This window comes from Rhinopithecus roxellana, chromosome 21 (genome assembly GCF_007565055.1).
Source record: "Rhinopithecus roxellana isolate Shanxi Qingling chromosome 21, ASM756505v1, whole genome shotgun sequence".
NCBI lineage: Eukaryota > Metazoa > Chordata > Mammalia > Primates > Cercopithecidae > Rhinopithecus > Rhinopithecus roxellana.
The window spans coordinates 48,446,431-48,458,497 of record NC_044569.1 but is presented as its reverse complement, the minus strand read 5'-3'; the positions used below and the strand labels follow the sequence as shown (position 1 = coordinate 48,458,497).

At 44.4% G+C, this 12,067-nt stretch overlaps 1 protein-coding gene across 3 annotated transcripts; it reads right to left on the bottom strand.

Annotated features, from left to right (window-relative positions):
• Positions 1–3,966: 3,966 nt before the first annotated feature.
• On the bottom strand, positions 3,967–11,988 carry C21H18orf32 (chromosome 21 C18orf32 homolog). 3 transcript variants are annotated; one of them, XM_010356543.2, is made up of 3 exons: positions 11,828–11,988; positions 6,724–6,911; positions 3,967–5,572 (listed from the first exon to the last, which is right to left on the bottom strand). In XM_010356543.2, the coding sequence occupies exons 2-3, from the start codon at positions 6,886–6,888 to the stop codon at positions 5,507–5,509; spliced, it is 231 nt and encodes a 76-aa protein (XP_010354845.1). In that variant the 5' UTR covers positions 6,889–6,911; positions 11,828–11,988; the 3' UTR covers positions 3,967–5,506. The 3 variants fall into 3 exon arrangements, with proteins under 3 accessions (XP_010354845.1, XP_010354846.1, XP_010354844.1); XM_010356544.2 differs by having other exon boundaries at positions 11,664–11,855; XM_010356542.2 differs by lacking the exon at positions 11,828–11,988 and adding an exon at positions 11,568–11,820.
• Positions 11,989–12,067: the final 79 nt, after the last annotated feature.

Below are 12,067 nucleotides of genomic sequence, written 5' to 3'. Positions count from 1 at the left end.
GTAATAATGAAAAGATCAGCAGTTGGAGTTTCTTTTTAATCCAGTTATTCTGTCAACATGCCAGTTCTGAATGGTCACTTTGAGGAAGTGCTGAGTCACCTATGTTTCCTAAGAAGGCAGCCTAGTAATGAAAAAAAAAGTGACAAAACCCAAGAGTTTTAGCCTTAAACAGTTACCTGAGAAAATGAGTCTAACTCATAAAAGAGACAGGAAAAGCAGTTAACATTCACAAAGCAAAAATAAGTTGTTGAAAAGTAGGTAAATTAAAAAGTCATAATACAAGGTTAGCAAAATTAACTTTATTATATATTTTTTTGAGACAGGGTCTTGCTCTATTGCCCTGGCTGGAGTACAGTGGCATGATCTTGGCTCACTGCAACTTCCGCCTCCTGGGCTTAAGCAATCCTCTCACCTCAGCCTCCAGAAACTTTAAAACAAGTTCACAAATATTGATTAGTCTAAACTCACCCTCTCCATTTCTGCCTAATTATTCCCAATAAGGTATTACTAACAATTAAGATATTAGTAGCTGTGGCGGCCGGGTCCAGTGGCTCACACCTGTGATCCCAGCACTTTGGGAGGCCAAGGCAGGTGGATCACCGGAGGTTGGGAGTTTGAGACCAGCCTGACTAACATGGTGAAACCCCGTCTCTACTACAAGTACAAAATTAGCTGGGTGTCGTGGCACGCGCCTGTAATCCCAGCTACTTGGGAGGCCGAGGCAGGAGAAACACTTGAACCTGGGAGGCAGAGGTTGCGGTGAGCCAAGATCGCACCATTGCACTCCAGCCTGGACAACAAGAGTGAAACTCCATCTCAAAAAAAAAAAGGCATTAGTAGTTGTGATGGCTCCTTAAATAGTGTAAAAGTATGACCTTGAAATCTTAGACTTGTCATTTACATATTTAAACTCCACTATTCTTTCTTTTTTTAAGACAGGGTCTTGCTCTGTGGTCCAGGCTAGAGTGCAGTGGCTTGATCACAGCTCACTGCAGCCTTTGACCTCCTGGGTTCAAGCAATCCTCCCACCTCAGCCTCCAGAGTAGCTGGGTCCACAGGTGTACACCACCATGCCTAGCTAAAGTTTTTTATTTTTGCTGGTGAGGTCTCCCTATGTTGCCCAGGCTGGGATGCTGTTTTTCTTTCTTTTTTTTTTTTTGAGACAGTCTTGCTCTGTTGCCTAAGCTGGAGTGCAGTGGTGCGATCTCAGCTCACTGCAACCTCTGCTTCCTGGTTTCAAACGATTCTCATGTCTCAGCCTCTGGAGTAGCTGGGATTACAGGTGTGCACCACTACGCCCAACTAATTTATATATTTTTAGTAGAGACAGGGTTTCACCATGTTGGCCAGGCTGGTCTTGAACTCCTGGCCTCAAGTGATCTGCCTGCCTTGGCCTCCCAAAGTGCTGGGATTACAGGTGTGAGTCACCACCTCTGGCGGATCCTGTTTTCTTGACTATATTTCATGTTTATACAGATCAGTTAGGTTCGTGTGTGTGAAACACCCCTGCACAGTGCAGGCACAATGTGTTTAACAAATGGTAACTCTTACTAAAAAGGCAGCCCTGACCTTCACACAGACAGATGTTGATGTTTTAGGGCAAAGAAACAGTGGTATCAGACAGTGGCTACCAACTCCAGCCCATGGATAACTGATAAAAGCTTTTACCAATCAGCCTTTAAAATAAGAAAAATATGAACAAAATAATGAATTTTTCATAAAATTAACACTTTTCATAAGCTTATTCAAACTAATGGCTATTTTTATCCACTATTCCCATGTTCTTTTGGTATCAAACTGTCTTCTATGAAATACTGGTAATAAATTGTAGCTTTTTGATATACTCCTGCTTGGAAAAATCAAAAGTTGGCAATTACATACTAGCCACCCCAATCCTGCTTTTAAAATGCTGCTAGTATGAAAACTACGACTGGGAACCAGTTTTCTAGTGAGCGAGACTTGTTAGAAATGAGAAAGGCCTTAGGAGACCCGTAGCTCTCTGGAAAACGGGCTTAAATAAATTGGAATCATCCTGGGGACACTCCAAAATTATCCATACTCAACCTCCTAAAAGTATTGAATTAGAAAACTGCTGTGCTACAGAAAAAAATGAGGGATAAACCAAGAAGGAAGAGGATAGGGAATCCAGAAACAAGGCATCCAACACAGGAGGGTGGCAACAGCAAGTCTCTAGGACTGCAGTGTGCACCAGGTCTAGGCAACAGCTAGGCAAGAGAGGTGTATGGGGAGAAGGTAAACTGGTCACTCCAGAAAGACACCACCTGTATATGAAAAGGGATGCAATCACAGTGCATTAACCTGTGCAGTGAGCAATAGTGCATGCTCATTCTCCCAGGCAGTGTCCCAGCAAGCCAGATAGCACTCTTGAGAGGGAGCAGTAGCCCAGAACCAGTAACAGAAATACCACCACCCCTGGGCCCAAAAGGGCAGGATGAAGGACAGGTTAGGAAAAAGAAAGGAGTTATGAGGAGTTGGCTGCCTCGAGTGTTCCTTGAGGTGCACTGTCTTCTGGCTGAGGAACAGTTGGCTTGAAGTGACCTTGCAGAGAGAGGGCCAAGGGAATAAACATTCTGCCTTCATTCTCCTCCCTCCCTCCCTCTATATCCTGCTATGGATCCCTATTGACCAAACCCAGCAGAACCCAGAGGCATGGTAAGCCTGTTGTCTATACAGTTTCCTTGGGCTGAAAAGCAGGATGAGGGGAGCAGAGACTTGGAGGGGCAAATGAAAGACACCTGGCACACTCATGCTATGAACACTGATGACGTAAGCAAAATTTATAAAAGCACATTGGGAGGATGTGCGGGAGAAGCAGAGACAGTGTAAGATAGCTGTATCTCAACCATGACAGAAAACAATGTCTAAAGTTGATGGCTCAAAAACCAACAGTATAGCCAGGCAGTGGCTCATGCCTGTAATCCTAGCACTTTGGGAGGGTGAGGCAAGAGGATCACTTTGAGGCCAGAAGTTTGAGACTAGCTTGGGCAACAGGGCAAGACCCCATCTCTACAAAAAACACAAAAATTAGCCAGACATCGTGGCACACACCTTAGTTCTAGCAACTCAGGAGGCTGAGGTGGGAGGATTTTGAGCCCAGGAGTTGGAGGCTGTAGTGAGCTATGATCATGCCACTGCACTCCAGCCAGCCTGGGTGAGAGACCCCGTCTCAAAAAATGAAATGTTTATATGTGTTATTTATAAATATGTAGATAAATTTTAAAAATCCACAGCTCAATACGTAAAATCTCTGGGGAGCAAAGAAGTAGGGACAATTAGAAATGTTGTAATATTAATTTTTAAAAAATGATGTGTGGGGCCGGGCGCAGTGGCTCACGCCTGTAATCCCAGCACTCTGGGAGGCCAAGGTGGGCAGATCACAAGGTCAGGAGATCGAGACCATCCTGGCTAACACGCTGACACCCCATCTCTACTAAAAATACAAATGAGCCGGGCGTGGTGGCGGGCGCCTGTAGTCCCAGCTGCTCAGGAGGCTGAGGCAGGAGAATGGTGTGACGTGAACCCGAGAGGCAGAGCTTGCAGTGAGCTGAGATCACACCACTGTACTCCAGCCTGGACAACAGAGCAAGATTTCAGCTCAACAAAAAAAAAAAAAAAAAAAAGATGATGTGTGGGCCAGGTGCAGTAGCTCACGCCTGTAATCCCAGCACTTTGGGAGGCCCAAGTGGAGGATCACTTGAGACCAGGAGTTCGAGATCAGTCCAGGCAGTATGACAAAACCCTGTCTCTACAAAATAATACAAAAAACATTAGCTGGGTGTGGTAGTGTGCCGCTGTAGTCCCAGCTACTTGAGAGGCTAAGGTGAGAAGATCACTTCAGGACCAGAGGTCGAGGCTGTAGGGAGCTGTGATCATGCTGTCGCGATCCAGCTTGAGTGACAGAGTGAGACCCTGTCTCAAAAATAAATAAATAAATAAAAATGTGTGTATTTAGGAACAAATTAATTTTCAAAAAGTTGTTAGAAGGTTACACACAAAACAAACTGAGGCAGACTCTGGACGCACTGCCTATGAGTTAGCCTTGCTCCACAAGGAGAAGCAGTGTTCAGAAAAAGGCTGCTAACAAAAACAAACCATACGACGAAAAAAAACAATTGATTACCTCTGTGGAGCTGGAATAAGGGAATGAGAGTTGAGAAAAAACATTCGCTTTTCATTTAGGATGCTCTTGCATTGTTTTACTATACATACCTGTTATTTTTATAATAGCATTTATACCTTAAAAAAGTGTATTTGCTAATGAGAAATATCTTATCCCTCAGATGGCTTTGGACATAAAAGCTAAGACCTGCTGATTTATATGATTTATATCAAATAAAGTCCAAGGTAAGTCAATGACTTGACCAGACACAGAACTTAACAGAGCCTGAGTTAGGACCCGGACTCCACTGGGGACCCAAGGGCAGGAGTCCCTTTTAATCTTTCCCAGCTTCAGAGGGAACAAAAAATATAGATAAGGATGCATCTCATCCTCTTTGAATATTTATAGGTCCCTACACTGAGTTTTCAAAGCCCAAGATAAAAATCACATAGCGCCCAGGTCCAGACCCAGGCCCAGCCAGCCATATGAGTGAGCCCAGAACAGCACAGAACTGCCCAGTCAAGTCACTGCTGCTGAAAACCACTGAATTTTGGAGTGTCTTCTTAGGCAACAATGGTAACTGTTGTCCCACCACTATACAGATGCCATCACAACATCCAAATTCTGCCTTCTGACATAGTGAAAAATTTCCCTTTTGAATATTTAAATAGACTTTAAAAGAAAAAGAACTACCAGTTAAACTGAATGTTTAATACATTTGTAGGAACAGAAGAAATGCAGTAAGGATTAACATTTTATAATTACATTAGACATTTATGTAAAAGATGTTCCGTTTTTCAGAGACGTTTCCCCTTTTCCCCTATCTTTTTTTATCTTCCTTAGAGCAATAAATAGTAATTACTACATTTGTGGACAAGCTGCTCCACTGTGTTGGACAGTAATTATTGTATCTTTATGTTTCACATCATTATTACCTCCCAAGATTCTACCTGCATTTCCCTGCAGTTTCACTGGACTATTTCACAGTAAAATTGTACTCCACTCAAATTAGAAGAGCCCAAAGAAAGTAGAGAAAACAGCAGTCAAATTCCCATGAATTAGATAGAGAACCAAGTATTTTAAAGTGCTGATTTAGTAACATAATGTCTACTGGCACAAACCTTCTATTTAATCATATTATTCAAATAGCAATAACAGAAATGAAAGCTACATTAATGAAAAAGGAACTTAGGAATGAGGTCATTAAATATAACTAACTACATTATAAATACAGATATCATGTATTTCCTTATTAGTATCAGGTAAATATCTAGACTCCTATCCTGAATTCCGGTCTCAGATAAAAGGTCAGAGACAGTTACAAGGAAGATGGTTCATATTATCAGGTCCATTTTTTAAATGATGAGGTCCTTTAGGAAAACTGCTTTAGTCTTTCTTTTTATCAGAGATTTCTGTTGGTCCTTTTGTTGGTATGCCATTCATGTCTGCACCCTAAAACAAAAAAACATTTTAGAAATCATTATAACAAGCCGGGTGTGGTGGCTTATGCCAGTAACCCCAGCACTTTGGGAGGCTGAGGCAGACGGATCACCAAGTCAGGAGATCGAGACCATCCTGGCCAACATGGTGAAACCCCGTCTCTACTAAAAATACAAAAATTAGCTGGGTGTGGTGGCACGTGCCTGTAATCCCAGCTACTCAGGAGGCTGAGGCAGGATAATCACTTGAACCTGGGAGGTGGAGGTTGTGGTGAGCCGAGATTGTGCCACTGCACTCTAGCCTGGTGACAGAGCGAGACTCCATCTCAAAAACAAAACAAAACAAAAAAAGAAATTATTACAACAAAAAGATATTAAGAGACATTCTCTTTTTTTTTTTTTTGAGATGGAGTTTCATTCTTGTCACCCAGCCTGGACTGCAGTGATGCGATCTCAGCTCACTGCAACCTCCGCTGCCCAGGTTCAAGCGATTCTCCCACCTAGCCTCCTGAGTAGCTGAGATTACAGGCGCCCGCCACCGCGCCTCACTAATTTTGGTATTTTTAGTAGAAATGGGATTTCACCATGTTGGTCAGGCTGGTCTTGAACTCCTGACCTCAGGTGATCAACCCATCTTGACCTCCCAAAGTGCTGGGATTACAGGTGTCAGCTACAGCGCCAGGCTGAAGAAACATTGTCTTTAAAGACAGACAACAAGCTCCAGAGTGAAAATATTTTGTTTCCAGAAATGGGCAGGGTGGCTAATCAGTGCAGCTGAGTACAAAGTTGAATCTAAAAAAGCACCAATTCTAAAGACAACAGAGTTGTCCACTCATTTAAAAAAAATTTTTTTTAAATCTCCATGATCCTTCTAATTAAATCTCTTACCAAAGTTATCAATCAGTGAAACTGGATTGTATTAGTATAATCTCTCCTCATCCATTAGATATTTTCCATTACACTTATCAGTCAGGAAATACTGGTTATCATTTTGGCCAAAGGACAAATGCATTAATCAGAGGCCTACTTTAAAACTTTAAGCCAAATGTTAGACAAACTCTTGAAGCTTCTGGTTCTAAAACTTGTCTTTCCAAAATCTAAGTGTTTCACCCAAGTACCACCCCTGTTCACTGCTCATAATTCAAGACATGTGAATGTTCTTACCTTACAGTCCACTTTGCCTTTGTTTGGATCGTTGGATTCTTGTATTGCTTTCTTAGGCCATATACGGCTAACGAAGGGGGAAATCAGAGGGTATATGTATGGCTCCAGGAATTTTTTGTAGATCCAGAGCAGAACTGGAATGACGATACAAGGAATGCACACCATTTTCCCGAGCTTGAGCTCCTCAACTGTTGATATATATGAAGAAAAAAATCAGTTCATCACAGATTAGTAACTGAAGGAATTTATCAAAATTAAGATATCTGAAAGGGGATAGATGTGGTGGCTCACGCCTGTAATCCCAGCACTTTGGGAGGCAAGAGGATAGCTTGAGCCCAGGAGTTCAAAACCAACTTGCACAACAGAGTGAGACCCTGCCTCTACAAGATCAAAAAATTAGCTGGCCATGGTGGCATACTCCTATGGTCCAGCTACATAAGTGCTAAATAAAAAGCTGCTATCTACAAGGTAAAGAAATGGGCCAGGTGCAGTGGCTCATGCCTGTAAACCCAGCACTTTGGGAGGCCGAGGCGGGCGGATCATGGGGTCAGGAGTTTGAGACCAGCCTGGCCAACACGGTGAAACCCTGTCTCTACTAACAATACAAAAATCAACCGGGCGTAGTGGCGTGCACCTGTAATCCCAGCTACACAAGAGGCTGAGGCAGGAGAATTGCTTGAACCTGGGAGGCAGAAGCTGCAGTGAGCCGAGATCCCGACTACACTCCAGCCTGGGTGACAGAGCAAGACTCCATCTCAAAATAAAGAAATAATAGGTGGTAGGCATGGAAATAATAATGAGGTGCCTGCTTCCAAACTTCCAATCACTGCTCTCTAATCATGAATTTGATGATAAAGGAAAGACAACAACGTTTAGTAGGTGCTAGGCAGTTTACATATATCAACTCATTTAATCCTCAAATCAGTGAGGTTGGGTGCCTTTGCTACTATCTCTATTTAGAGTTTTAAAAATGGGCCGGGCACGGCAGCTCACGCCTGCAATCCCAGCACTTTGGGAGGCTGAGGCGGCCAGATCACCTGAGGTCGGGAGTTTGAGACCAGCCTAACCAATATGGTAAAACCCCGTCTCTACTAAAAATACAAAATTAGCCAGGTGTGATGGTGCATGCCTGTAATCCCAGCTACTCAGGAGGCTGAGGCAGGAGAATCACTTGAACCCGGGAGGCAGAGGTTGCAGTGAGCCAAGATTGTGCCATCACACTCCAGCCTGGGCAACAAGAGTGAAACTCTATCTCAAAAACAAAAACAAACAAACAAAAAAAAAACATTAAATTCAGTATTATGACTTATATTCCATTTCAGTGTGGAGTGGACATTGCGTGAATTAACTCCCAAGTTCTAATCTTCGGGGACTGCCAATATCAATTAGCCAAACCTACAACGCTGATGGTAAATCCTGCAATACGAAACTTAACAAGACATTACTTTGCAAGACCTCTAGGCTGCAAATCAGCTGGCCTTTCCCAGGCAACAACTCTCCTTTGATATATTTTACTTTGATATATTTTGCTTTTATTTTTAAGAACACAATTTAAGGTGTATCAAGTAATAAAAAAATTTTTATTGACTGAGTGCAGTGGCTCATGCTTGTAGTCCCAGCAGTTTGGGAGGCTGAGGTGAGCGGATCATGATGTCAGGAGTTCAAGACCAGCCTGACTAACATAGTGAAACCCTGTCTCTACTAAAAATACAAAAATTAGCAGGGCGTGGTGGTGGGCACCTGTAGTCCCAGCTACTTGGGGGGCTGAGGCAGGAGAGAATCACTTGAACCCAGGAGTTGGAGGTTGCAATGAGCCGAGATCGCGCCACTGCACTCCAGCCTGGGCGACAAAGCGAGACTCCGTCTCAAACAAAACAAAACAAATTTATTTCGTATTATCATATGTTCTAAGTAAATTATCCATTTCCAAAAGACACCCATGCTGACCTTGTTGGTACATGGCTGTAATCCTAGCTACCTGAAAGACGAAGGTGGGAAGATTGCTTCTTTGTTGTTGTTTTTTTCAAGACCCTTCTCACTCTGTTGCCCAGGCTGGACTGCAGTGGCACCATTGTGGCTTACTGCAGCCTGGGCTCAAGTGATCCTCCCACCTCAGCCTCCCGAGTTTGTTGCTTTTAAGAAGTTCCAACATAATTTCTAATCATCAAGGAAATTAATGGTGTTAATTTGTTTTGAGACAAGGTCTTGCACTGTCACCCAGGCTGGAATGCAGTAGAACAATCATCACTGCAACCCTGAACTTCTGAGCCTAAGTAATTAGCCACAATGCCTGGCTAATTTTAGAAAATTCTTTTAGAGATGGGGTCTTACTGTGTTGCCAAGGCTGGTCTCAAACTCCTGGCCTCAAGCGATCCTCCTGCCTCAGTGCTCTGGGTTGCTCAGATTACAGGTGTAAGCCACCATGCCAGGCTCAGGAGGATCACTTGAACTCAGAAGTTCAAGGCTGCAGAGAGCTACAATCATGCCACTGCACTCCAGCCTGGGCAACAGTGCAAGACTTTGTCTCAAAACTAACTAACACCACGTATTTCCTTAATGATTAGAAATCGTGTGGGAGCTTCTCAAAATCAGCAATTTCTTGAAGAACTAATACTTGTTCCATAATATATTATTACACCAAATGATCTCTTAAATTTACAAGACTTTTTAATCTCCTAGAATAGGACGGAGGGTCTTAGAAAGAAAGAAGCTTTCGAACAGTGCATAAGGCTGATAATTTACTTTACCACGTTAAGATTTCTTATTTTCAGGCTAGGAGTGGTGGCTCACGTCTGTAATCCCAGCACTTTGGTTAGCCAAGGCAGGTGGATCACTTGAGGTCAGGAGTTCGAGACCAGACTGGCCAACATGGTGAAATCCCGTCTTTACTAAAAATACAAAAATTAGCCGGGCGAGGTGGTGGGTGCCTGTAATCCCAGATACTCGGGAGGCCTAGGTGAGAGAATTGCTTGAAACCAGGAGACGGAGGTTGCAGTGAGCCAAGATCGCGCCACTGCACTCCAGCCTGGGTGACAGAGCAAAACTCCGTCTCAAAAAAAAAAAAAAAAACAGATTTTCAAAATATTGCAAATTAAGTAGTATCTGCTGGCAAATGAGTCAGCACCATCACTATGCTAAGGCATTTTAAAATTATTCACAACACAGGTAAACAGTGGTATAGATAATCCAATCTGAATGTGTCTTTGAAATGAATTACAAACAAGAGCTATAAACAGGAATGTAAATTGAGGTTAGGTGCGGTGGCTCAGGCCTGTAATCCCAGCACCTCCGGAGGCTGAGGCGGGCAGATCACCTGAGGTCAGGAGTTCAAAACCAGCCTGGCCAACATGACGAAACCCCATCTCTACTAAAAATACAAAAATTAGCCGGGTGTGATGGTGGGCGCCTGCAATCCCAGCTACTGGGGAGGCTAAGGCAGGAGAATTGCTTAAACCTGGGAGGCGGAGGTTGCAGTCAGCTGAGATCGTGCCATTGCACTCCAGCCTGTGTGAGAAGAGCAAAACTCTTGTCTCAGAAAAAAAAAAAAAAAGGCCATTGATTTTTTTTTAAGACAGGGTCTTGCTCTGTTGCTCAGGCTAAAGTACAGTGGCTCAAACATACCACTTGTGTTCAGAGTTCACAGCAGCCTTGACTTCTCGGACTCAAGCCATCCCCCTTCCTCGGCCTCCTGAGTAGGTAGGACCACAGGCCCCCGCCACCATGCCCGACTAATTTTTTAATTTTTAGTAGAGATGAGGTCTCACTGTGTTGCATATGCTGATCTTCAAGTCCTGAGCTCAAGTGATCCTCCCACTTAGGCCTCCCAAAGTGCTGGGATTACCGGATCCCGGCCTAATTTTTTTTTTTTTAAATAATTAGCCAGGAGTGGTGGCACGCGCCTGCAGTCCCAGCTACTTGGGGAGCTGAGGGAGAACCGCTAGCGCCCGGGAAAGAAGAAGTTGCCGTGAGCTATGATGGCCCACTGCACTCCAGCCTGGGCCACAGAAGCAGACCCTGTCTCAAGATTGAAAAAAAAAGTTGTAACCTGTCCAAAGTTCTCACAGAGGGTAACTGGTAACTAGAGCTGGCTAAGACCGTTATTTCCAATTCTGGTTTTCCTCAATGCTCTTGCCTTTTCTTCTTCCAAAAACACAATGGTCTTGTTTTTACCAAACTTTCCAAACCAACTAAACCCCTTCAAAACAACTGGTAATGTTACCAGTACTGGTTTAGTGACCGACAGGCCCTCCATCAAAAAGATTCATTTTCACTTCTGCAATTGTGTTTTAAGTAAGTTCGCACACAGTATGGTGTACATAAACTCTCGAGAACAAATACTACTAATCACTTATTCCACAATTATTGCTTTTAAGAGACTTTTTAGCTCTCTTCAGAATGAAGCCTATTTGTATCTTATCTTTTAATCTTCATAATTCTTCGGTAAGATATTTTACTTCACACATGTGGAAACTGGGTCAGAAAAGTCTAGAAGGTGGCTAGGAGATATTATTACTTTAATTATTCGCTCCAAGCCAACGAAGCGAGCAAAATGGATTAAAGCTGTTGCAGAGGAATCTTCTTTCACTCGACTTAAGTTCAGACAATAGAGCAGACAGTTAAAGTCTGAGGCTCCATCCGAAATAGGTCAGGCATAACAGGGAAAGCCACCTTCCTCCAAATCATCCAGTAGAGCATGTAATCTTAGTGGAGACAGAGGGAGCGGGGACAGGTTGAGTCAATGACAATGACTGAAAAGAGAGAACAGAGGCCTAATGGTGAAGGTAACAGAAGGGATGTGAAACAGATACTTGGCCACGGAAAAGAACAAAATCAGTATAAATTACCGGAGAGGCAAATGGAAGCCCCGAGGACGCCCATGGTGGACAAGGACTACAGAGGGGAGGGGAGGGCGGAGGAGCGCGCGTGCGGAAGGAAGGTACCCTGAGAGAGAAGGTGGGCACCGCGGAGGCCGGCGGGCCGCGACCGCCGAGGAGGGAGGAGGCAGGAGGCCGCGCACCGGCTAGGACTCTGAGAGCGCGGCCCGTGCTGCGCCTCCGGAGCAGCTACAAAGCCCAACCCAGGCCGCTAGCCGGGACACACTCACCCGCGACCGCCGAATCGCAGCTGACAATATCCGCACTTCCGGAGGGAGGGACGAGCCGCAGCCGAGCCAATGGGCGCCCTCCAGGGGGACGACAAAGGCGCGCCTGCGTCAGCTCCGGGACGCACGGCACGCAGCAGTGTTGTCCATGGGGACGCGGCGGGGCTTCTGGCTCTGCGGCCTGCAGGTAACGCGCAAGTCCTGCGCTTCCCAGGTGCCCAACTGAAAGCTCCGCTCCGGGAA